Below are 26,590 nucleotides of genomic sequence, written 5' to 3' on the forward strand. Positions count from 1 at the left end.
GATAATCAATATTAAAGTTTTGAGCCACCGTCGATCAACAAAGACGAGAGAAAAATTGAGCGTCACTCCAACAAGATAAAACTAAGTTTTTAAGGTTTACTTGACATGATTTTGAAGTAGAAAATTAGATTCCTTTTCATTTATTCTCAATTGTAGAATACACTTGTTATTAGATTACGTTTGATTATTTACAGTTCATTATGATATCATATGTCATGCTGTTATTATTCTATCATCTCTCTAGAAAACATGTTTAATATGATAAAGTAATGCTATCGTTTTTAAATTTTAAAACCCTTCTCTAATATGATATTAATACCTTTTGTCACCCTCATAAACAGTTAGTCATCTTCTCCAAATCTGAGGGCATGATAAACTTTAAATAAAAATAAAATTTAGATTGACAACTACGTATATAAATATTTGGGTAAATTATACAAATGGTCATTCGACTATATGAGTTACTTTATTGATTCTTTCGATTATCAAAAGTTACAAAATAGTCTCCCGACTATAAGATGTTGGCTTTTCGAGTCCCTAAATTATTAAAAGTTATAAAATGGTCACCCAACCTTTTATTTTGTTCCAAATTCGTCCTTTTCCGCTAAAAAATTGACTAGGATTTGAGCTGGATGTTAATCTGTTGTCTGAGATATGCTAAAATATAATCTCAGAATCTCAAATAACTATCATATCTCAGACAACATCTAGCCCAAATTGTTATTAACTTTTTAATGGAGAAGGACAACTTTGAAACATAATGAATAGTCGGGTGACCATTTTATAACTTTTAATAGTCGAGAGACTCGACAAAGCAATAACCTATCATCAAGGGATCATTTTGTAACTTTTAATAGTCGATGGACTCAACAAAATATGATCCCATAGTCCGGGCCCATTTATATACTTTACCCTAAATATTTATATAATAAAATTGGAACGTGATTGCTAAAAAAATCTCGTACTCTTACCGTTCGAGAAATTCTTCACTTGAATATATCCAATAATTCATTTATAGAAGTTAGAATACGCTGAATTTTAACTAAGATCTATGATTTCATTATTGTTTTTATAAATGGATGGGAAAAAATACAAGAGAAAATACCACAAGGACTTGTAGCGGTGCAAATGCAATGTTACGCCAAAACAAAGGGGACATAAATAAAGCATTGTCTTGGAGGGGCCATGCCCATGGGGCCTACTGATTGATGTTACATTGTGTCCCTACTAATATCCAAAACTTATAATCTAGAATTATAATCTACTTTCCATTTGTTGTCGACATGGAAATGACTATATATACTTATTTTCATGAATTATTTTGCAAAAATAAAAATAATTTATATATATCATGACTAAAAGCTTATTTGATAATTATCAATAGGGATTTATTCAAATGATAAGTAGTTTGATATCGCTTAAATAGGATTTCGAGTTGAGTTATTGTATATGCAAAAAAATCCATGCCAGAAGACTCACCCACCGAAACCAGGTGTGTAACGCGAGTCAGTTCGAATTTGTCAAAGTAAAATCTTAGAACCGAGAGGACAAAAAAAACTTATTTTGATAAATACATTCTCGATGAGTTGTTTTTAAGATGTTTTTCGTAGCTACACGAATATCAAATGACAGAGAATTATCTTTAAAAAGAAATTATCTTGTATTATAAAAAATATTTTTCATAGTTTGAAATAAAACTTTGTGTTGGGGGGCCATAATAAAATTAAATGAGTTTGGGGTAAGAAAGTTCTAAATTGTGTTAAAACAGCTTTAATTGAATTACTAAACTTTAATAAGGGGAAGTTTTGCATTTAATACAGGAGTTAAATGGGGATTAAATTGACTCATTAAGACTTACCGAGACTAAACCTGGAATTAAATCATTCAGCTAGGGAATCCAGGGCTTTTGTCAGCCCTTAACTTCTCGCCCAGGAATTTGTTTCTTCTTCTTCTTCTTCTCATATATATTAAATAATTAAAAAGTAGGTCCAAACTAAAATTATTTAGTATAACAGATTGATAGATTGATGTGAGCCTTATTAGGGATGGTTACTACTCGAATCGAGTTTAGTTTTTTTGTCTATTTAAATTTGGTCCGAGTATAATATCTCTTCATTTATTATTTAACTCGATTCAAATTTAAAAAAATGTCATTTGATACAAAATATGATATGATATTTTAAGATCGAAACTTATAACCCATCACAGATATACATTAAGTAAAATATGAACTTTAATTTAAAAATATAAAGAGAGATATTATAACAATTATTCATAAGTATATAAAGATCAATTATACTATTATTTTTGAGTTGGATTGTGTATTTTTATCATAAATCGAAATAAAAAAAAATACATGCATGCAATCCTATAAAATCGAGTCGAATCAAAACGTTAAGGTTTAGATCAAATAAAAATCATTAAATTTAATATGTTTCTTTAAAAATTAATTAATTTCTCAAATTAACTTGCAGTGAATTAAATCAAATAATTATAATTATAAAATAATATGAGAAATAAGAGTATAGACTTATCCATAAATTCAAATGAAGATCCAAAACTTTGGGCTTAAATCACAGACATGGTGGTCCAACTCACCAGCAGCCCAGCCATAGGTGGTGTCGCAGCTCACTCATAGCGCTTTCTTCTTCTTCTTCTTCTTCTTCTTCTTCTTCTTCTTGTTTTTTTTGAGCTTTCAAGTTACTAGTATGGAGTATTAATTCTTTTTCTCCTTGAATTTGTTTTGAATTTACGTTGTTGATCGACGTCTTTGTTGCTGCTGTAAGTTTCCCTTGATCACTTCTCGTTCAACGATTACAAATTTTTTTTGTTTTCTTCTTCTTGAATTTGATTTGTGTTTAGCTTGTTCATCGATGTATTTGCTTTAATCTGTAGTTAGATTTTTTTTAAAATCCCCAAATGGTTTGCAGGCTGTTCTTCATCGAAAAACCCTTATTAAACCCTAAACCTAAATTCCCAAATCCATGTTCCTTCTCCACCTCTTTCCTCTTAATCAAAACCCCAAGGAAACACAAACCCAAAAGCCCCAAACCCGACTCTCCCCGTACCCGATCCGTCACGCCCGAATCCAACAAAATCCCCCACTTCGAGGCGCTCCTCACCCGCGACGTCAACTTCCGATTCCTCGCCAAAACCAAAGAATTCCTATCCAAACAGCCCGAGCAGGTCCTCCGCCTCGATGACGCCGGAAAACTCTATCGGGAACTCGGTTTCCCCGCGGCCGCAAAGTCACCAAATCCATTTCCCGTCACCCGCTTCTCTTCACCACCTACCGTCACTCTGTCAGCAAAATCTGGCTCGGGTTTACCGATTTTATGGACCAATTACTCCTCGAAGAGAGATCAATCATGGAAGCAATGGAAGAAGATCGAGTCACGAAAGTCCGTAAATTGTTAATGATGTCGAAGAATAAGCGGATTCCGCTAAGCAAGATTTATCATAAACGGCTTATATTTGGAATTCCTGAGGATTTCAAGGACAAAATTGTGAAGTACCCGGATTATTTTCGTCTCGTGGTTGAAGATGATGGAAAGCAAGTACTTGAGTTAGTAAACTGGGATCCGAGCTTAGCTGTTAGTGCATTAGAGAGGGGGTTTTTAGTTAATGAAGATAAGGTTAAGAAAGCTTTCAAGTTCCCGGTTAAGTATGGGAAAAATTTAGGGTTGGAGGAAAATGATGTGAAGAAGCTTAACTTGCTAAACACGTTACCGTTGGTTTCACCTTATTCCGATGGGTGGAAGTTGGACCTGTGGAGTTTGGAAGCGGAAAAATACGGGGTTGGAATTATACATGAGTTTTTTAGCTTGACTTTGGAGAAGAGGGCTTTGATACATCATATTGTGGAGTTTAAGGAAGAGTTTAGTTTGACTAGGCAAACTTACGAGATGCTCAAGAGACAGCCTTGGACGTTTTATTTAGCGGGGACAGATATGAATTGGGCGGTGTTCTTGAAGGATGGGTATGATGACTGTGGTAATTTAATCAATAAAGATCCACTGGTGCTTTTCAATGAAAAGCTTTATAAGTTTGCTCAAATGCAAGAAGAAGAAGAGATTTCGGGATTTCGGGAGAAGTTATGAGCGGATGAACCTTTTTAGTGGTTAACCTTGTGTGAACTTGTTTGTGTATGGTAAAACTAATCTTAAATCGTGTCTCGTCAATAAAACCTTTGAATGAATTGCACTGCCATGTTTTGTTAAATGTGTATTTTTTTTCAGGTATTGTCTACCAGCAAATGTGATTGGGTTCGTATATGTTGGGTTTCAAGCTTATGCTCTAGCTTACTGTCTCATCATACAAAAACATGTCATCACTCATCAGCTATTAATTTGATCAGCATTTTGATTTCTACATGAATCAGGCAAGTTTTTTCGTATATATAAAGTACTCATTGTAATTTAGCCACTTTATCTTCAATCTTAGTCATTATTCACCCTGACATTTTGGTTTTCGGAGACGTTTTAATTAGACTTTCCAGTTTTTAATCTGAATGTTTTAGCGGCAATAGATGTGGTTAATTCACTCAAGAATTGTCTTTCTAAGATAAACTTGGGAAGATCGGTTACACAAGAGAAGGGCAAGTTACAATGGGTTGGACCTTGTAGACTGTAACCGACATGAATCCCGAAGCAAAAATATATTTCTATGATCGAAGGAATCGAAACAAAGCTAGCTCGAGGTAGTTTCTCTCATCGAAATTTTTCCCAAATTATTTACTGTTTTCTTCTGATTCATTATTTTATTCAATTATTTATTTGATTTTACTTAGTTTGTTTCATTTTAAATTCGCCTACCACACCTCCCTTTTCTTTATTTTGTTTTGTTACAATTTTTTTTTTTTGACGAAATCAACATAAATCGCATCAAAGATTCCAATATTTTCCTGTGGATTAACCCTCTTCCATTGTTCTACTTTTCACTTATTTATTTTAATTTTTGAAGATGTTTATTTTATTTTGACGAGTAAAACGACGCATGTCACCTATCAGCATTTTAAGTCGAGTAAACTATTGGTTTTTATTTCGACCGATCGGTCCGATTGCGACAACATGAGATTTGATTTGATGGTAGCTAGAAAGCTGGTTGTTAGTTGTTAGTGGTAGGTTTTCATATGGTAAATGATTGAAGGAGACGTTAGGTTTAATTCAGAGAATGGGAATTTATTGAGAAAGACATTAGGTTTATTAATGGGAAGAGATTAGGAATTGTGAGAGGAAAGTGGGAGATTTGGCATATGTTTCCATTGTGCCCTAAAACCATTCTTATGCCAATTGCGTGTATAAAATGACATGTTTAATAGCTTTTATATTTATATTATTTTTTATAAAATATTTGTTAATACCTTAAATTTGGTATTTTTTTAAATTTAGCCCCATTTTTGTCTATCTACTATTTTCTTATTTTTAGTCATTTTGATGATGGTATCATTCAGAATAACACGTCATCAAAATATGATAAATTGTATCACATAAATATATATATATATATATATATATACACACATATATATTTTCACATTTTTTTAAATGTCAACATCCATTTATTTTAAAGATTGCGCATGTTAACATCTACGAATTAATATATAATTAAACAGCTAACCTTATCTAGTCTAGACTAATTTATTTTATTTATTTAAGTTTAGAGGTTCCATGACGATGGGGAAAGTTAAGTCTCTTTTTACTATATAAACTAGTTGTTGAGAAAAGGCAATGACAAGGATGGTTGGTATTTTTAATTAAAGTTAAGGATTGATGGCACATATGTAATAAGAAGTTCAAACAAGGCTGAATAATTGAAAATCCACATCGCGTGGTATTGAAAATCCAATAATAATAAGGTCAAATTCCTTGGTTAGTCCCTTTAAGTTACTGATTTAGTCTTTGTACTCTACTTTGGTCATCTGTAGTCCTTTTCCAATTTTTGAGTTCCAACCTTGACATGAACTATAACTATTAAGTATTAATAATATTAAGTCAAATTTTACTATTAGTTCATGTTTTAAGTTTGATCATTAAACTCGTGTAATTTAGTTTTATTGTTATTGTACATTTTGTAAGGTTCGAAAAGTACCACTAAATTTGGGTACATAATAAACAACTTACATATGGTACAAGGCGTTATGGAATAATTTGACCTAATAAAAATACTTACATCGTATTTGACTTGTCAGCTAACATGTAGTTTCGAGTTTCGACCAATCTATACACGTATATGAAATTTTTTGTATATATAAATCAAGGATGAAGCTACAAGATTTCTCATAGACCAAAATTGAATTATAAATTTTTTAGGGGCAAACGAAGAAATTGTATGGTTATATCAATTTGTAATTTCACACATTTTGAAGGGATGTCAATGAAATTGTAATTTTACATTATATTTTGGGATGATTGCAATAATACCCCTATATAATATTTCTTAATAAATATATTATTTCGTGTCAAGTCGGGTTCATTTTTTATCACAAAAAATCGAATCAGGTTCATGTCAAATAGAATGTGTATATTTTTCGGGTCGAATTCGGATCTAGTGGAAGATTTATAATTTTAGGTCTGATTTCGGGTGAATCAAAAACTCGATCTGACTCATGCTCATCCCTAATTTGGTCTCCATATGCTTGACTCGCTCATTGAATCTTGCCGTTTTGTCGAGCCCAAGTCCCGTGTGGGCCAATCTTCTGTCGAAATTGGCACAAACGTCTTAGCAGGGGAAATTGCATTTTTGACTAGTATGAAGTTATCACTTATGGTCCTCCTTATTCATAATTAAACGTGATTTGCCATTTTGGAATTATCTAAGAAGACGATGCAAAGAATGGCGAGGTGTTTTGGTATAATAAGGTGGATCCCATATCCATTGATTACTGGAATAATGTTCTGGCAGAAACTTCACTTATAATTATGAGATATTGATGTACTGAATATTGTTTTGGTATTTGCACGTGTTCTATGAGGTGATTTTTTTTTATCTCCGCATCGGTTTTCGGTAAATCTTGATTATTCCTGCTAAGCCTAGTTCGATTCCGCACACTCGTCTTAAAATACATATCCCCATTCCACAGGACCTGTTACTACTATTCGTGGAAAGCATAAGTTATGATTGGTATAAATTAACTGGTATAGGTGTGTTCCTTTGACCCGTATGATACATTTAATAGTTTTATCTTATAATATTGTATGTTTCTATATACTAGTATGTTCATGTTATGGTAATGTTTATTTATGATATGTCAGATTCTTTATTGTTATTGCATCGTCTTTAAACTATGAATTAATGTATTTCTGTCATCTGCATAGAATCCTTTACTGAGGATAATAACCTTATTCTGATTCTGTATGTGATTATATCCTAGTCTTGATTTTGTATGAGATTATATCCCTTTCCTGATTCTGCATAGATCATATCCCCGTCCTATTTCTGCATGGGATCCTCTATGGAGGGCAACATACTCGTCATTTTTATGATTTCCGATGAGTTCCTCATTGGAGGTTAAATTTGGCTCCTCTTTAGATGGTAACGTCCCCATTATGATGTTTGTCTTTTACTCTGGATCCACTTTAGAGATATCATGTTCCTCTCAGCAGGTAGTGTTTTCCATTCTGTTCATCTATGCGAGAGGTAGGGTTGTGAGAAACTCTACATGATTTCTTGACAATAAATATCTGGTTATACTGTTAATTATTTTATTATTTTTTATATTTATGCCTGAAATATATGAATCATTACTTGTATTTAGAGGACACGCTGAGCTTTGTAGCTCACTTTGTTTTTGTTTCTATTTTCATATTATCCCTATATATAACATGTTTGGCTATCGGGAAGCAGTCTCGATTTTCTACTGTTCGAGGTTAAATATTTATATTTAACCCCTTTTAACTGTGACATGAGTTTATTTATGATTTTATAATCAATATATGTTTTTAAGATAGTTTATTAAACTAAGATCGTTCATAAACCCATTTTTATGATCAACAAAACTACCCTGATTTAATTGTAAATTTTAGGTCGGGTCTAAGGTTACAGTCGATAAATCTCAAATTTTACTCTAATATTCAATTCGATCTTCCCATTTAATTCATCATATTAGATACTAAAAAATCTCTCTCAAAAGTCATCAAATCACTCATAACTTTTACACTTCTTGAACCTCATTTACGCCATCCATCATTAGATGACCTCCATCTCGGGATATGTTCTTCATCTTGTCAACAACAACCTCTCCGTCGTTTGGATCATCAAATAAAATCCATGATTTTCAAGATACCCAAAACTCAAAATAATTTATTTTTTGATTAATTGAGAGACTCATTTGTGACTTTTTGTAATGGAAAAACCATTTTTAATCTATCTAATAAATGAGTGTCCCATTTATAATCTTACTAATAATTATTTATAATATTCGATTAATTAGGTGTCCTGTTTGTAACCTTTTGAAATTTAATGATACATCTATGATTTTGATAACAATTTAGTGACATGTCAATGTAATTTATCTTTGTAATATTATTTTTGTTGCAAAACATTAAATAAAAACATAACCTATCCTAACAATTAATTAGTTTAGTGGAGTGAAACATTAGATCGTTTATGTAAAATTAGGAGTTCGAATCCTAGTGTTTGCGAATGGAGTAAACTGGATTGAGAGAGTCGTCTTTACTCCTACAGTATCTGATATGAATTAATCAATCAATAAATTCTGCCGAAAGCACAATACAAATATGATTATATCAAAGTTTGAATCCTTGTAATACGATTATATCACAACAAAATACATAAACACAATACAAATCTAAGGCTCGAGATACCGAAAGCACAATACAAATATGATTATAGAGAAAAGTACCAAAACCAAGTCCGAAATAGAATCCGAATAGAAGCTCATCTGTTCTGGCAATTTACCAAAGTTTTTTCTGCAACTGCAAAGTACCCTTTGATGTACAACCAAGAGAGCTTGGCCATATACGATTCCCAAACCTTAGCCTTTTAAATTCTGATGATAATAAAAGTAGAGACCCATAATTTTCTCCAGCTTGTTGTAAGCAAATTCCACTTGAAAACCATCTTCCTTGGCGGAATTGAGCGTGGCCGCCCACTTTTTAAACATGTTAGACATGTCCAACTCCATTTCCTCGACTCTCAAATCTTTCATCTCTTTGATCGTAGCGGAGAGCAGAACACGGATACGCGGATTGTTAATCTGCTTACCGATGTCCGTTTCGATTTTCTTAGCAATGTGTTCTAAGTAATCTGGAGTTTTCCCCCAGCCAGCTTTGTCCAATGCCTCTTGCAAGCCCTCGAAATCTTGAAAACCAACTTTATTGTTCTCTTTGTGAAGAAATTGGTTCTTAAAATTACAAAATTCGGTCTGTGAAGCAACCGAAGTTGATAAACCTCCTTGATCTTGATTTTGATCATCAATTTCTTTGATATCAGATGGTATTCCATAAGCCAACTAAAGCAACAAACATGAAGAAAAAACAAGTCGTCAAAACAATGATATATTAGGAGTGTACAATATTGGGTACCAAAATAGTTAGCCGGTGTCTTGATTTATGATATTCGGGTATCTGCAAGTCGACTATTAGTTAGTTTAGGTAATTGGATACCCTGTACAAATTTTAATTTATTTTTAATAAATTAATCAATTTTAATTTAAAAAAAAATTCAAATAGATAAAACTTAAAAGTTCAAATTACATGATTAAAATATGATTATGACCGCACATGAAAAAAAGTTGATGATACCCTATACATAATATGTATTCAACACTCGCATTCAGGGATGGATTGAGAGGGTTGTTGATGGGGCAGTAGTCATGCTCACACTCAATTTAACCAACTTATAGCTGAAATTGTTTTTTTAACTCTAGCGCATGGGAAAGGACAGAATTATAATGTGATTTATAGATGTTCATCTTTTTCAAGAAATAATACTACTACGTTGCTAATAAAAATGATAAGAAATATACATACCATATTATTATTACTATCAAGGAAGAATGGTAGAAATTTGCTTGTTTTTTCATCAATTCTTTCCGTTTCCTGAAAAAGAAAAAAAAAACAAGTTATAAAGTTAAATCGAGAATTTAGTCCATGAAATCAAATTTCTATTAGAATTGTGAGCAGTAGCATACCTGAAGGATTTGTTTATACATCTTTCTTGCATTTTGCAAATCCTGAAATTTGGAGATTTAGATAATGAAATCAAAATTTCACAGTGAGATTTATGGGGAAATAGAATACCAGAAGGAATTTATTTAACTCCTCGTTTTCCATTTCGATCAATCTCTGCTTGGCCGCAGCTTCTGTTAATTTACCATCCTTGGGTATCTTCGTGATAACTTGTTTAATCCTTTGGATTTCTGCTTCCGTAGCGTCCATATCTTTCATGAATTTCTGGATTTCAGCTTCCGTAGCAATCATATCTTCCATAAATTTCTGGATTTCTGCTTCAGGAGCACCCGTATCTTTCATAATTTTTTGGAGTTCGGCTGCCATTGACCATTGCGACTTGATATGGTTGTGGGTGCGGAGTAAATTAAGTTGTATCTCCCTCACCTTACAATATAGAGACGGTGTCATATATGTGAACTGAATGTGAAGTACTAAGTTCAGGTAAGAGATTTTACGCTCTTCATCCTATGGTTGATTCGATCTATCAAAAGTTTCACACTTTTCTTCACAGTTAAATGCCTGATTTCCTCGGCGTAAGCCGATGTTTCCTTCTTCGTTTTTGCTGGTTCCCCGGAAGTTGACGATTCACCGGTAGAATTGGTACTCCGTCTCCTTGGGCGTTTTCCTTTGGCGTCCGATAAGTTAGGAGAAACTACTTCCGGATCTCTTTTCCTGCTCGACGAGTTCTCCTGATTATCACCGATCGATATCGGTGGTTCGTTCGCTCTGGGTTGTACTTCGAATGGCGCATTATCAGGCTGTTGAACTTGAAGCTCTCCTATGGGAGGGAAAACATGATCCAAATCCATAATGGGACTATAAATAACTATGTCCCTCCAGAAATCGTCATGGCTCATCTTGAACGGATCTGAAAATTTCTAAATAACTGAAATGAAAACAATCAAAATCACCAACGGATTCTTCCGATTCAGATCAAAAATAGAAAGGAACAGACAAGTCAACAGCGCCAAATTGAAAGGAACAAGCAAGTCAACGGCACCAAATATCTTCCAAAACAAAGTATACAAAACTACAAACTAACAAAAGAAACTACCAGTAAAGGAAATTGTGCAAAATCCAAAGCAAGATTATGATAGATCATAGATGAATTAGTAGATTCACTAGAAGAACTTAACTGCTTTGGCGTAGTGAAGAGAAGATGGGAAAAGGGACAGCTGCCGAAGAGTAGAGCTCATGAAATGAAGAAGGGATTCATCATTCATTGTTGGGGGTTTTACTTACAGGCCAATTCCCATTTTGAGCAATGCGCGAGACAGAGAGTTCGCTGTTATAATATGAAGCGCGAAGACTCTTTACTTCAACATGATATACGGCTGCGATTTGAGTTTATTTTTTATGAGTAAATTATAGATTTCACCACACAACTTTCTTTTCACTCTTAATTTCGGCACTAAAATTTTAAAATTTTCAATTTACAAAAGGGCTTTCGATATTCTCCTATCTTGATCACTCTGCCATGAAATGCTTACGTATTATTATGACCGGATACTTTTCTTTTAAAAAGTATGAAATGATCCCAATTTTTTTCATTTTTTTTTGAAAAAACCTGTAGTTTTCGAATTCTCTTTGATCTCTCGATAATGAAGCATATTCTTTCAAATCTCAATGGCGGAAGGTGGAGAAGGAGGAAGTGAGTTTTATATCTTGATTCCACACTGATTGGATGGTGGATATTATAGATCAAAGTGATTAGGGATTTTATGAGTTTTGTGTTTAAATTTGAGTTTTAAAGTGATTTAGGTTAAAAAAATGAAACTGAAAAAATGATAAGAGACAATAAAGAGAATTTGCAGGTATCTTGAGTGTTCGGAGAAGATGCCGAAGAATGATAATTGTAACATCAGCATTACATAAAGATATATTTGTAAAACTTTTATCTTTGAAAGAAGAATATAAAATAAAAAAGAAAAATGACATGGATGACACAAGAATTCATGTCAATGAAAAATCGTCCACATCACCACATATATTTGCCATGTCCCCTTTCCATTTTAAATTAGCCCCCATTAAGGAAAATATTTATATAGAGGGGGAATAATACCAAAATAGTAACATTAGTCTTTTTTTTAGAACATTTTGGGGTCCAACATTTTATTTTAGAATAAAAAGAACCCTCCGTAGATGGAAACCGTTAACGCTTCAAAATAAGGGTCCTTTTACCCTAAAATAAAATGTTAGGTGTCAAAATGTTTTAGAAAAAAAATAAGGATAAAAGTGACTAGTTATCAAATGTTAGACATAAAATGTTGAGAGGTAAAAATATTCCAAAAAATGAGTATGAGCTAAAATGACCATTTGATAAATGTTGTAGGCTAATTTTGATATTATACCTATGGAGGGTTTAAGAGTTTAGCGCACACCGCTTGAAATTCACTTCCATCACATCAAACCCTTGAATAGGATTGTAAATGAGACGAGACAGATCATGACCTACTCGAGATTGAGTCAATCAAAGTTTAATAAATACTTGACTTGATCTCGAGCTCGACTTGAGTTTTTAACAAGTCGAAATGAGCTACTTGATACTCGACTCGAAAAGCTCGTGAGCAGCTCGAAAATATAATTTAATAAGATTTTATATTTAAAAAAAATAAATTATTAATAATATTAACATTTACTTGTTGACTTTTTTTTAAATGCAGTATAAAGTTTTCATGTATTTAAGGTTTATGTTTGAGTTTGAGTTTGAGGCTTTAATCGAGTTAAGATTTTTTTCTTTTTCAGCTTTTACGAGTTTCAGTTCATGATTTCGAGTTTGAATTGAGCTTGAAAATTTTAGGCTCATGAGTTTACGAGTCGAGCTCCATTTCAGAGTTTTTGAGGAGTTGAAATCAGCAATACTCGAGCTCGACTCGACTCATTTACAGCCCTACCCTGAAACTATTAATTTATGGGTAACATACATCTCATGCTATTTAATTAGTAGTTATAATCAAGTCGTGCAATTAAGATTCTGTAACATTTAAGTCACTCTTTTTTCAGCATAACCATTGATATTTGACCTATTCATCGATTAATCTAGATCATATACTGTAGAGGTCCATTGTGGGCAACCCTTCCAACCTAATTTGCTCCATTCATAATGTCAGGATTCGAATCCCTGACGTTACTTAAGGAATCTATTCTTAATTTGAAATACAATAACAATTTTAATTCCCAAAACTTAAACATTTTATAAATTTTTACTTTCTTGCTTGGTTGTTTGCGCTGGTGGGTTTTTATGTACGTTCTGTGCAGGATGTTGTACTGGTATGTTAAGCTTTGAGCGATGGTGTACTGTTGCTCCGTTTCAGGACACTCCGGTTGTGTAGGTCGTTGAGGTGATTGGGGCTGCTGTTGTAGGAATTTGTATGTGTATTGCGTAACTGTTTTGTTTGTTTCACTCTGAATGCTGTTAGATTTAGTTAATGATGCTGCTTTCCGTTACTAGACTGTTCACGCCAAAGCGTACTCTTTTTCCTCCAAATAGGTTTAGGGAGGTTTTTTAATGAGGCATTTGGTTGTGAAGTACTTTGTATTCCCGACTCCTCAATACAAAGTATATCTTTTTAAAAAAATATATATATCAATTTAATTCTTGTTCTCTCTCCCTCTCAAATTTCTTGTTTTTCACCGATCATCGTCATCCCTCCATCCTCCACCCTCCTGACTTTTCTCGTAACATTTCATCCATGCTCATTTTAACGAAATTTAATTGAATAATTTTTTAAAATTGAATGATCCATTTATAATTCAACAAATAATTGAATGGCTTGGAATACATTTTCCTTTAATTGACTTTAGTTATGACTCCAAAAAAAGGTCTAACTAATTTTTCTTTTTTCGGAAGTTCTTTTATGCATTTCATCAAACAGATTTGATCACGTCGTCAATCATTCAGCACAAATAGATAGAAGCAACTCAGCGCAGAAGTTAGCCATCAGAAAATCCTTTATCATCCTAATTACAACCTCTACATGCATAAAAACAGCTATACATTATGATCTTTATGATCAAGCGCCGACACCTTCGGACTTCGATCCTTTAGAAATTGAGAGAACAATAGAGAAATTGCAAAGATAATTGGCCAAATGGACACCTTGATGGGATTATCAGAATGATGGCTATAAAAGGCATAAGCCACAATTGCTGAAATACTTTGAAGCACGGCACATACCAATCCAAATATTTTTGCAAAGCTACCGAAGCGCCTGTACCTTGTCGGAGTCGCTGTGGGACAATAAAACCATGGGATCTCCTGATCCCATCTCCATCTCGCCTTTTCCTTTCTTCCCTCATAAGCCAGCTCCATCGTGAATCCGAGCAAACCTACGAGAGCCATTAACATTGCTACCAAAGCATATTCCGGCTTATGCGTGGAAGAAAGCTGATCGAAAGTTGCTGATAGAAGCTCTATCACAGTGTTGGCAATGAGTAAGATCCAAATCTATCCATTGAACATGAACACAAAACACACAAAAAAGGGGACAATCAGAGTTCAATAGTTAAATCTAAGTATCCAAATTGTAGTTCCAAAATGTGATAATTCGTTGAGCGTTAATCATGCATTTGATGAGGGGCTATATAACCAAGACAGGAGTATTTTGTTTTATGATTTAGAATAATTGATTCATGCAGCTATACTAGAAAGGTGAGTTTAGCTGATGTCGGATTTGAATACCACAATCTGCAATATTTATTCTTGTCATTATTACCCAGTTATTGTAATTAGGGGTGAGTATTTTATCGAATCAAGTTGCATTGAGTATAAAAAAATTCGAGTTATTCAAGTTGACTAGTCTTACAACTCAAACTTTCTTGAGTCTATTTAAAATTAATTGTAAATATCTATAATGTTATGATACTATTTAATTGTGTATATATATATATATATACACTTGAAACGTGACTTTAGGAGATGTGGGATTCGAGTCAACGTTCTAACCTTTCCACTTGAACCAGCTTCCATGCCATTGTCATTCACGTCGATGACATGTTCATCTAAATTTTGTGACGAAAGAGACTGAGAAACAGAAAGAGAAAAACAACAGAGTTAATCGTAGAGAAGCGTATCTAGGGAGCTCGATAAATTGTCTCATTCAGATATGAAATGTATACTCAAACCTCAATAAACATGCGTACCTTATTATCAAGGAAGATTGAACCAAGTTCCCCTGTTTTTTCCAGCTCCTGAAAAACATAGTTGGTTGGAGATTTAGGTAAGACATAATGCCAAAAATAGCCCCAAATATTTACCGAAATGGTCATTTTGGCCCCATTTTTTTAGCATTTTGGCTCCCGACATTTCACTTTGGGCCAAAAGGACTCCTCTATAGATGAAAATCATTAGTTAACACACGATTAACACGTCAAAATAAGAGCCTTTATTAACCTAAAATAGAACGTTGAGGGCTACAATACCCCAGGAAAAAAAATAAGGGACAAAATTATATCCTGTCAAATGTTAGGGTTTTCCCTCTAAAATGTGGAACATCATGTCAAAATACTCCAAAAAAATATAATAAAGGGCAAAATGACAATTTTAGTAAATGCCGGGGGCTAATTTTGGTATTTTTGCCTTTATGTAATAAAATCTAGCCCTAAATAGAGTTGCGAACATTAGCATACCCGGCGAATTCGAGTTCTTGCATTTTGCGAATGCTGAAAATTTGGAGATTTAGATAATGAAATCCGAATTTCAAAGTAAGATTTGTGAACAGTTACGCACCTGAAGGGATTTATTTAACTCCTGGTTTTCTATCTCGACCAATCTCTGCTTTGCCTCAACTTGTGTTAATTTATGTTCCTTGTAATCGACGGGTATCTTCAATATATCTTGTTTAATTCTTCGGATTTCAGCTTCCATAGCATCCATATCTTTCATAATTTGTGGGAGTTTGGCTCCCGGTGGCCATGGCGTTTTGATTTGCTCGAGGGTGCGGCGCAATTCAAATTTTATGTCCCTCAGCTTACAACACAGAGACAGTGTCAATGCAAGTGTTGCATTTATAGAATAAAGTATATAAATGGTCATTGACTATAAGGTATTGTAGTAATGAGTCTCAGAGTCTCTAATTATTAAATGTTATAAATTGATTTCTCGATTATAAAATATTGTTTTGTTGAGACTTACAACTAGTAAAAGTTATAAAATGATCTCCTAACAATTCATATGTTCTAAACTCATCATTGTCTGTTAAAAATTAACAATCGTCTGAGCTAGACACTAACTTGTTGATTGAGATATGATAAAGTATGATCACATAACCGTTTAAGCTATATTTTGTGGACTAACTCTCTATTTACATTATATTGTTTAGCTTGTGCTTGAAACATTATATCGTCGAGTCAATCATTGAAAGAAAGGATGATACTAGTAAACATCATTAAAATATGATTTATTATATCTCAATCAAAATGTCAACGTCTAGCTCAAATAACCGTTAATTTTTTAACGAAAAACTGCAAGTTTAGAACATATAAATAATTGAATTACTATTTTATAGTTTTTAATAGTTGAAGGATCTAACAAAATAACATCAACAAACAACTCAGTCAGGAACCATATGTGTATTTTATCCTATTATTTATTATTCCCATAATGAGAAAGAAATAAGCCTTGCTTAGAAAGCCATAGTCCATTCATTTACTAGGGTGGACCGTCATATATGTGAATTGAATATGAATTACCAAGTTCAGGTAAGAGACTTTACCTTCTTCATCCTTTTGTTGATTTGATTTATCAAAACCGTCGCACTTTTCCCCACAGATTTATGCCTGATGAGCTCTTCATAAGTATGTGCTTTCTTTGTCGGTTTTGCCGGTTTCTTGGAATTCGGCAATCCACCGGTGAAATTTCCACTTGAATCGTCTTCCATTCCATTGCCGTCTATGTCGATGGAACGGTTGGCTAAAGTTTGCAACACTGCAAACTAACAAACAGAAACAACAACGACGACGATTACAACAAAGTTAATTGTTGAGAAGCGTATTTAGGGAGCTCATTGTTTTATTTACACATACCGTATTATTAAGTAAGATTGAATCATGTTCCCTTGTTTTTCCCAGCTCCTGGAAAACCAAGTTAGATGATTCCACGGAAGTCTCTGGTTCCACGGAAGTTGATGATTCACCGGTAAAATCAGTCACTCGATGCCAACGACGTCTCCTTTTATGGTTTTTAAACGATAAATACGTTTGATGATAAATTCCTACATTGATAAAGGTTAAAGATGCATTTAATTACATGTATACGTTCGATATGATAAGTATGAAGTTTGAAGCATACTTGACATGTATACTATGCATCATTGGTTCATTGGTTGAATATGGAAGTATGATATATGTATGAAAAAATATGATATGTTACAAGCTCATGATGAATTGGTCGGGCAAGCATGTTTCTATGTAGTTTTTGCTGCTTCTAAAGTGTTCGAATTGGTTGGGCTAAGTTTACAGGTCATTTTGGTATGTTTGGAAGCTCCTAAAGTTGGCAAATTTGCCTAATAAGGCATTGCAGCTGCAGGATACCGATACCCTACATAAGGGCACCAATACCATGCGATCTGGCCATGACTTGGTCTCACTTTGAATGGAAGCTAACCTGGCCTTAATGGCCTTGGTCTTACCTCTTTCGTCAGCTTGTTCCCATTCGAAACTCATCTTAGCAAAGCTTCTGCACGGTGCATTCCGTCCAACGGGTCGTAAACTGCATCTTCAAGCTTTTTCAAGACGGTATTTGCCAGGATTGCTCGACACGGACCGCTCTTCAGAATCAATAAGCACAGCTTCAATAACAAATACGATGCTTCTGAGGTCTCGGAGGTTGTCTTTGAAATTTGACCGCAAGCCGAGTCACTGCAGAACAGGGGGGCTCGGTTTAGTAGCGACGTTGAAAGCAATTGCTTCTGCCATTCCTCTTGCAGACCAAAACTAAACCGGAGTGTTCGGAAGTGATTAATTACTGCAAAAGGAAGACTGGAAATGAATTGAAGAAGATAAAATGTTGTTGTCCATACGTACATAAATAGATATTTCATTGAAGACAATGACCTGTCATCTAATGTCACGGAGCTAATGAAAATCACTAGAGTTATGCGAACTTTTCAATTTTGGTTGGCTATGGAATATGCGAACTTTTCAATTTTGGTTGGCTATGGAATATGCGAACTTTTCAATTTTGGTTGGCTATGGAATTGTATATACAGTCCGTTTGTTTTACGTATAATATTTTTCGGAAAACGTTTTCTTTATTTTTTTGTTTGGTTGGAAGAAAATATATTGATCAATGTAAAATATTTTCCTAATCAATAGAATTTCCTTTAAATTTTTTGAAAAATGACTTACGGTTTAATTTTTCGTAAATCATCTTCCAAACTTTTCACTTCAAAGCATAAATACTCAAAATAATATTATTTTATAAATTTAATATTAATATGATATTTTAGTATAATTTTAATAAAAATATTAATTATTAACATATTTAAAATATATTTATTAATATTTTAATAATATAATATAATAATATAACAAAAATATACTCAATTATATTATAATAATATACGATACTATTATATTTTTATTTTAATAATATATAATAAATTATTAATAAAAGTTATATTATTTATTAATTTCTTAAAAATAATATTATTAAATTATTAATAGTGAATACTTTTATTTATGTATTTAATATTAATATAATAGTCTAATAATATTATAAAAATTCCTTGAAATATATTTATTAATAATTTTAAAATATAATAGAATATTTTTAGTTTTATAGATAACTAAATTTTTTAAGAAAAAAACTTTAACATATTACGTGAGCATGTACAAAAATTTTAGATGCATAAGTTTTTTTTTTTTTGCATGAATCAACTTATCTCAGTAGTTAAATAAATTATTGTTGCTCTAGAGGTTCGAGCATCAGTAACTACAACATAGTTATTGAGCATTTATTATTAAATAATTAAAAATATTTAGAACAGATACTATTTTGTAATCACCTTAGGTTAATAAAAAAATACATAAGTTTTTTCTTCTAATATTTTTCATATTCATTTTATGGTCTAAATTTGATATTATTCTTCTCAAAAAAATTGTCTTTAAAGTTTCTATTTTTTGTTTTTTACGATAAAAATCGTAATGAAAAATAAGAATTTTTACAACTGTTTTTCTCTTTGCATGATAAAAAATAAAAATAAATAAATGGTTGGCGTTTGGTTATGAATAATGACCAAATTTTATAAGAAAATGGATATCTCGGGCTGTTCTTTCCACTTCAACGAACGGCCTGAATCATTTCTTGGACCGGGGAAAAGCATATTTTTTTGGACAAAAATGACCCAATACATCATGTAAATAAAAAAAATTGATTTCAAAATTAATTTGAGATTTACAGTAAATGTTTTAGTGTAAGAAAAACTCGTTTCACCTGTATGATAATTTTTTTATATAATATTTTTTATTTAAACTTGTCATGTCAACGTAATAAGTTTAAAAAAATATAATTTTTATTAAAATTTGTTACGTCATAATGACAAATTCCAATAAAATTGTATTTTATTATAACTCATTAGACCTATGTGATCAGTTTTAAGTCAATATAGAAAATGTCGTAGATTCTAAATTAATTTTTGAGATAATATAATGGGTCAATTTTTTAATCAGCCCAACCTATTAGGCCTAGGGGTGATCAAAACTCGATGCGACTCGAAAAATTGATTTTTTTTTCAATTTCAAATTATTCGAGTCAACTCGAATTATAAATTCGGTTTTCGAGTTCAATTTGAATTGAATTTTTGAATTTTTGAATTTTTGAGTTACTCAAAATATAAAAAATTTGACCAATACTTTGAAAGTTTTACGATTTAATCCCTGATTTAACTATTTCTTCAATTACTCTTTCATTTTAAGTCAATTTTTTATTAAAATTGAACCACAAGCTCCTAAACCATAGTATAATACATGTGTACTTTAAATTCCTCTTTTTGATAAAAATATTTTATTTTTCAATTTAGTCCTTAAATTTGTTATAATCTCCTTATTTCTTCAATTCGTCATTTATTTTAAATATATTTTTTACCAAATTTTAGTCACATGCTCCTAAACCATAGTAGAATACATGTGTACTTTCAATTCCTCTTTTTGATAACAAATTTTTTATTTTTCAATTTAGTCCTTCAATTTTTCATAATCTCCTTATTCCTTTAATTTGTGATTTATTTCAAGTCACTTTTTTTACCAAATTTGAACCACATGCTCATATACCACAATAGAATACTCGTGTAACTTTAATTTTTTTAACTAAAGATATACTATCTTTTTTATTTAGTCCCTAAACTTTACATTTCACTCAATTTGGTCTTTTGTCTACAATTGTTTGTAAATTTTTTCTTCTCATCAATTCATTGACTCATTTATACTCTCATCAATATTTTACCCTCAAAACACTTTCTTTAAAATATAATATTATGAATATATTTTATAATTTTAGATTATATTTGATATATTAAATAATATTATAATATGAAAGAATAATATATATATATATTATGGTTAGATAAAGTCAAAAAAAATGAAACAAATCATTGTCATAATGCTATAAATAATTATAATAAAATTAGTACATAAAGTCGAATAACTCGAATCGAATTTTTTAAACTCAACTCGAATAACTCAAAATTTTTTAACTTGACTTGACTTAATTGAATGTTTACCCTAATTAGGCCTAATTTGCCTATTTTTGGTCCATAAAAGGAAAAAGACTACGAATATCTACAAAGAAAGAAACAAAGGGTTTAAGAATCGAAAGGGCTATAAATTCACACCCACTTAAAACCCTAGAACTATTCATCAATTCAAAGCCTTGAATTTTACCACTTTCCTTTTTGTTTTTTGATTTTATTATTATTTTTTCCCTATCGAACCTGACAAATGAATTCATACAGCTTCGTTGTTTCTGTTATCTTGGACTCTGCATCTCTTTCAGGTTCTTTTCTTCTTTCTCTTTAAAACCCAGATGCCATTTTGTCTGTCAAGATTCCATTTGCATTTCTTTTTGTAATTTGTGCACTTTTTTTCCTTTTAATTTATGGTTATGGGTTTTAGCTGCAATTCGTTTGATGTTATACTTTACGTTTTGAAGCTCAATGTGCTCTTCAATTTAGAACATTATAGCCTATTTAGCATTTATCTTTGGGTTGAGGTTTATTTTTATTTTGATTTCTTAATTTTAAGTTGATGCTGTTAAATGAGCGACGATCGTGGTTGAGCTAAAGGGTTAATTTCTGAATCTTTTTAATGCATTTTTTATTTTATTGTGTTTTATGCAGGTATTGAGAGAAAATTTTGATTGTGAAACTTGAAAATTAAGCTATTTGGGACTCTACTAAGTTTTCTGGTTTGTGTCATAGCTTAAGTGAGATCTGATTTCTTAGTGCTGGCGGTAAAATGGTGAATGCTCTATCGATATCGCCGTATATTAGACCTTCAGATACTAGATCAATGGGGATACTTAATGTCCTTGGAGGGAGGGTGTTAAAGGAGAATCCTTTAGGGAAACTTAGCTGCTTTAAAATGTGTGATGGGAAAAGTGGGTCCTTGATTTCAAGCCAAAGGCCGGCTATTTCTCATTTTAGATGTTCCTCTAACTCTCAGAGTGTCAGTCCATATCAAAATAAGGACCCTTTTCTGAATATGCACCCGGAAGTTTCAATGCTTAGAGGTGAAGGGAACCCTATAATAACCAACTCGGGAAAGGATAGCTCTAGTCCCGAGAGCTTAGGGTACGTGTCTGGTTCAAATAATTACAATGAAGCTAAGATCAAAGTCATTGGTGTTGGAGGCGGTGGGTCAAATGCTGTTAATCGCATGATAGAGAGCTCATTGCGGGGTGTTGAGTTCTGGATTGTTAACACTGATGTTCAAGCCCTGAAATTGTCACCCGTCTTTCAGGGAAATCGTTTGCAAATTGGTCAGGACCTGACTCGGGGTCTTGGTGCTGGTGGAAACCCTGAGATTGGCATGAATGCTGCCAAAGAAAGCAAGGAGTCAATAGAAGAGGCTCTTTCTGGTGCTGATATGGTTTTTGTTACTGTAAGTTCCCATCCTTGATTATTTAGGTAGAAATTTTAATTTTACTAGTACTATTACTAATCAAATTTCATGAGTGGCTTTAATCTGAATTGCCTTTGTTTTTGGGCCTTTTTTATAACTTTTTATTAACTAGACCCCTCTTGGAGACTAGTCAAAGATATTTGTTGAAGAAAATATTTAAAGCTTCATATTTAGAGCGAATATTCACAAGCCATTTGATAAACACAATTAATCTTGCTACTACTGTGATTTTTTGTTTTATGAATTTTATTCAATCAACTGAATGGTTAATGAGTAATGTGCAAAGTCGACAACTGGTAAGAGTCATGTCATATTTCTGCAACTGCGCCGTCATTATAGATACTAAGGATCAGATATTTGTCTATACCATATAAGTTAAACATTGTATAGCCAATCATAACTTTTCCTAGAGCTTGATTTGTCTTGTATTTTGTTCACAATTTATTCTTGCTCCTGATATTTTTTTCCTTTAAATTGTCATGGTGGAACCTCTTGTTCTGGTACTATTGCATGCGGTGTTTCCATCAATCGATATTTGCTGAGGAAAAATTAGAATGAGCACATAAGATCTTACCTTTCTTCTGTCCTCTAGTATCTTTAACATTTTTACCTAGGACATAAAGCTTGCAATTGCAGGCTGGAATGGGTGGAGGGACCGGAACTGGTGGAGCTCCTGTAATTGCAGGGGTTGCAAATTCGATGGGTATATTAACTATCGGTATTGTGACTACCCCTTTTTCTTTTGAGGGAAGAAGGAGAGCTGTTCAAGCACAGGAAGGGATTGCAGCTCTGAGAGAAAATGTTGACACACTAATTGTTATCCCAAACGACAAGTTGTTAACTGCAGTTTCACCATCTACTCCCGTAACAGAAGCATTTAATCTAGCTGATGATATTCTTCGTCAAGGTGTGCGTGGTATCTCTGATATAATTACGGTATGGAATGCTTCCAGATACTGTTGAAAACCTCCATAGTTTTGTGATAGAGATGAAACCCAAATATTTAGATAAAGGAAACAGAGTTGTAATGCCATTTTCTTTCTTTCTCCTCGCATAGTATTTGAAAATTGACTCTGTCCTTCCATTTTTAATGATGACCACTATTGATGGTCAATTGGTGAAAAATTTGTGCACCTTAAATTTTAGGCTAAAAATGTTTTACTTATCTGGTTTGTTAGATGGTAAGGATGAATTAATTAGTTTGGTGCCAATTTTTCCATCTCTCTTTTCCCTTTTCAATATGAAGTTTGTAGTCATAGGCTTTGGGTGGTAAAATTGGTATGCCCTTTATTCATATAATACTTGTGGAGTTCACTTTTTGATGAAATATCACACTTTTTTCTGGTAAATAGTAATTGTGATTCGTTGTCAAACATGCTATTTATCTAAGGCTCATATATTTTCCAGGGTCTATACGTTATCAGAATGCAGTGGTAGGGAGTGTCTTCATGTGTTATTTAGTCTGGATAACTTTGGTCATACTCATTGATACTGCTAAATCTATTGATTTCCATGCTTTGGAGTAGAACCTTGGAGCCTGTAAAAATCAGTATTGTCAGCATGACTTCCCATGCATATGTGTGTTGTTTCGGGCAGCAAAAACCTTGAAGCATATTTCAGGGTTTGGACCATACTTCTGCACTCTCTAATTGGTTGTGTGTTTCCTTATAGCAGATTCCAGGACTAGTCAATGTGGATTTTGCAGATGTGCGAACTATAATGGCAAATGCAGGTTCGTCACTGATGGGGATCGGAACTGCAACTGGTAAAGATCTTTAGCATCTTTGACTTTGAATGCATAATGTTTCTACCTCAGTTTCCCCCAGAAGTAGAAGTGATTTTATTTTACCTAGTTTCTCTCCTTCCTTTCCTCTTATTGGCTGTACGTTTTGATGTTTTATCTTGAAAGAAACAAATTTTTACATGTCATATGGCCTTTGATCTCTTCCCATCATGATGTTTTGGTTTATGAAATGGCAAATTTAGTTTTTCAAATTGGAAAGTTGACATCTCACTTGGTTCGAATAGGTCACTATTTTCTAATTGTTTCTTTCTGGTTTGTAGGGAAAACACGGGCAAGAGATGCTGCACTAAATGCTATCCAATCACCTTTGTTAGATCTTGGCATAGAAAGAGCTACCGGCATTGTTTGGAACATAACTGGTGGAAGTGATTTAACTTTGTTTGAGGTAACCGTCTGACTCTCTTAGTCTCTCTGTGTTTAGTCGACTGTGGATGGGGGATTTGACCTTTAATGTATTATCTCATCGAACTATATATACACTTTCTTTTACCATGACGCAACATTCTTAGTCATATTGGAGTGGAGCCCTTCAAGGTAAGAGAATATTTATTTAAGCCTGAGCTGGCCCACCATATCTGATATGGGCATTCTTGAGTATCGAAACCAGAGAAAATGAGAAATACTAGTATACTAATGAATACTGCATTGTACATAGTGACTGAAATATTATATGCCAGAGACATTGATTATCTTGAATTTTCTGTTTGTTTTAGAATATGCCTACATGTTTTATTTCTCTGTTGATATGCATGATTTGACATTGGATGACTTTCTGTAGGTTAATACTGCGGCCGAGGTTATATATGATCTTGTAGACCCAACTGCCAATTTAATATTTGGAGCAGTGATTGATCCATCACTTAGTGGCCAAGTAAGTTTATGATTGTTGATACATCATACATACTCGTGCCAAAATTTAGATTTACAATTTGTCATTTGCATACCTCTATCATCACTATACTAATACTTTGAGTAGCTCTGCTGTCTAACTGTAGTCTTAATAAAGCATATTCTATGAATTAAACACTCCGAAAAGCAGTATTAAAACCTGCAATAAATGGATTCTTTTGAATGAACTTTACTCTCTAGGCCACATTTTGGTTCGATAAGAGACACCTTCGCGTTTATTTCTGTAGATAGTTCTATATGTAATTTTTGTTTACAAGTATCTCAGCCTTATCTTGCAGTTAGATTGACAATGGTATTGCTTCTCCTCTCCCTAAAGGCTTATGTGTTGTTTTCGAGTTCTCAAAATAGATAAAATATTCAGAGTGTAGAATTAGGCCAAATTTAGAACCCAAATCACATCGACGTTATTGACAACTGTTGAATTGATGATGGTAAATGTCAGTGTTGGATGCAGTATGTGTCAAACATGAATATGCTCAATCTTTTATAAGTTTTTCCATATCTTTAAAAGAATCACTTACCCCAAACCGATGTTCGAGTATGTATCCGATATTGGTGTTGGACACATACTTTTTTGGAAAATGAAGAGTCGGAGCAACATGCTAGAAAGATGCTGGTATTCCCTTTTGACTGTTTCATTTAGTTAAATAAAAAGGTCATGTTTCATAAACCAGCTAGACCTTTTACTGCAAACTTCATGATCCTTGTATGAATCATTAATACGATGACAAACATCTGTTTTGGGTCTTTATTTAGGTAAGTATAACCCTAATCGCAACGGGATTTAAACGTCAAGAAGAAAGCGAAGGAAGGCCCCTTCAGGTGCGTGGCAACTCTCTTCCTTCAACCCTCGTTCATACACCATTTATACCGAACTCCCATTAAAAAATGCAGGCAGGTCAGGTAGTACAGGGAGACACCGGCCTTGGAATCAATAGGCGACCCCCTTTCAATGAAGGTGGTTCATTCGACATCCCGGAGTTCCTGAAGAAGAAAGGACGTTCGCGCTATCCTGGAGCTTGAATAGCTCTCTGCGTCGTGTTTCTATTCCTGCTTAGTTTCCATTTCTTCTTTTTCGGTTAGCACATACGTTCCGACTCAAGAATATAGCATGTTAGTATCTAGTTCTTCAACAACTTTCTTTGCTCTCTTCAATAAATTTTAAGTAAATTTCTTGAAGTTTAGGGTAGTGAATGTTTACCATGTTTAAAATAAAACCAAAGTAGCTTGTATAGAGTGAATTTGATGGGGAAAAAAAAACCCAAAGATGAGATTATTCAGTGTGATTTAATCAGTGAAATATATGCTAGTGTGATTTTTCATTATGCTAGAAGTATGGTGTTACCAGTATAGGAATAAAACAATTCATTTTGAGCAAGTCATTGAAGCTGTTTTTAAAAGTTGTACTATCAACGGACTTATGACAAATTTCCAGATGGAACTATGATATTTTCGAGTTGAGATGTCTTTTTTTATGAATGGATCATTAACATGGTGATAACTGATAAGATCCTTCAAATATCCGCGTTCGTATTAGATGTTTATTTTCGAGTTCAGACGACATGTT

General features: G+C 33.0%; 3 protein-coding genes and 1 pseudogene across 4 annotated transcripts; 2 read left to right on the top strand and 2 right to left on the bottom strand.

Moving 5' to 3' along the window:
• The first annotated feature begins 2,919 nt into the window (after positions 1 to 2,919).
• Positions 2,920 to 4,115, top strand: LOC120183874 (annotated as a pseudogene).
• A 117-nt stretch (positions 4,116 to 4,232) lies between these two features.
• Positions 4,233 to 26,082, top strand: LOC120183927 (cell division protein FtsZ homolog 2-2, chloroplastic-like). Of its 2 annotated transcripts, XM_039188516.1 has the most exons (9): positions 4,233 to 4,243; positions 11,034 to 11,038; positions 21,537 to 22,289; positions 22,947 to 23,246; positions 23,985 to 24,075; positions 24,375 to 24,499; positions 24,893 to 24,985; positions 25,780 to 25,845; positions 25,918 to 26,082. In XM_039188516.1, the coding sequence occupies exons 3-9, from the start codon at positions 21,645 to 21,647 to the stop codon at positions 26,044 to 26,046; spliced, it is 1,449 nt and encodes a 482-aa protein (XP_039044447.1). In that variant the 5' UTR covers positions 4,233 to 4,243; positions 11,034 to 11,038; positions 21,537 to 21,644; the 3' UTR covers positions 26,047 to 26,082. The 2 variants fall into 2 exon arrangements, with proteins under 2 accessions (XP_039044447.1, XP_039044446.1); XM_039188515.1 differs by lacking the exons at positions 4,233 to 4,243; positions 11,034 to 11,038 and adding an exon at positions 21,076 to 21,183 and having other exon boundaries at positions 21,527 to 22,289.
• LOC120183928 lies at positions 8,743 to 11,468 on the bottom strand. The gene is made up of 6 exons (XM_039188517.1): positions 11,329 to 11,468; positions 10,649 to 11,079; positions 10,263 to 10,577; positions 10,154 to 10,195; positions 9,993 to 10,061; positions 8,743 to 9,472 (listed from the first exon to the last, which is right to left on the bottom strand). Exons 2-6 carry the CDS (start codon positions 11,048 to 11,050, stop codon positions 8,996 to 8,998), a joined length of 1,305 nt encoding a protein of 434 aa, XP_039044448.1. The 5' UTR covers positions 11,051 to 11,079; positions 11,329 to 11,468; the 3' UTR covers positions 8,743 to 8,995.
• LOC120183929 lies at positions 14,161 to 17,261 on the bottom strand. The gene is made up of 6 exons (XM_039188518.1): positions 17,217 to 17,261; positions 16,907 to 17,125; positions 15,922 to 16,161; positions 15,336 to 15,383; positions 15,139 to 15,216; positions 14,161 to 14,640 (listed from the first exon to the last, which is right to left on the bottom strand). The coding sequence occupies exons 2-6, from the start codon at positions 17,069 to 17,071 to the stop codon at positions 14,185 to 14,187; spliced, it is 987 nt and encodes a 328-aa protein (XP_039044449.1). The 5' UTR covers positions 17,072 to 17,125; positions 17,217 to 17,261; the 3' UTR covers positions 14,161 to 14,184.
• Positions 26,083 to 26,590: the final 508 nt, after the last annotated feature.

This window comes from Hibiscus syriacus, unplaced genomic scaffold (assembly GCF_006381635.1).
Source record: "Hibiscus syriacus cultivar Baekdansim isolate YM2019G1 unplaced genomic scaffold, ASM638163v2 tig00112852_pilon, whole genome shotgun sequence".
Classification (NCBI taxonomy): Eukaryota; Viridiplantae; Streptophyta; class Magnoliopsida; order Malvales; family Malvaceae; genus Hibiscus; species Hibiscus syriacus.

Excerpts from the sequence above, each read along its gene's own strand:
- LOC120183928 (XM_039188517.1), bottom strand. The coding sequence starts at position 11,050 with ATGAGCCATGACGATTTCTGGAGGGACATAGTTATTTATAGTCCCATT. Across the intron at positions 10,578-10,648 it reads TCAACCATAGGATGAAGAGC|GTGAGGGAGATACAACTTAA; the intron begins GTAAAATCTCTT and ends CTATATTGTAAG. Across the intron at positions 10,196-10,262 it reads AGTTAAATAAATTCCTTCTG|GATTTGCAAAATGCAAGAAA; the intron begins GTATTCTATTTC and ends TCCAAATTTCAG.
- LOC120183929 (XM_039188518.1), bottom strand. The coding sequence starts at position 17,071 with ATGGAAGACGATTCAAGTGGAAATTTCACCGGTGGATTGCCGAATTCC. Across the intron at positions 16,162-16,906 it reads TCAACAAAAGGATGAAGAAG|CTGAGGGACATAAAATTTGA; the intron begins GTAAAGTCTCTT and ends CTGTGTTGTAAG. Across the intron at positions 15,217-15,335 it reads CAATCTTCCTTGATAATAAG|TCTCTTTCGTCACAAAATTT; the intron begins GTACGCATGTTT and ends TCTGTTTCTCAG.
- LOC120183927 (XM_039188516.1), top strand. The coding sequence starts at position 21,645 with ATGGTGAATGCTCTATCGATATCGCCGTATATTAGACCTTCAGATACT. Across the intron at positions 24,500-24,892 it reads GTGATTTAACTTTGTTTGAG|GTTAATACTGCGGCCGAGGT; the intron begins GTAACCGTCTGA and ends GACTTTCTGTAG. Across the intron at positions 24,986-25,779 it reads ATCCATCACTTAGTGGCCAA|GTAAGTATAACCCTAATCGC; the intron begins GTAAGTTTATGA and ends GTCTTTATTTAG.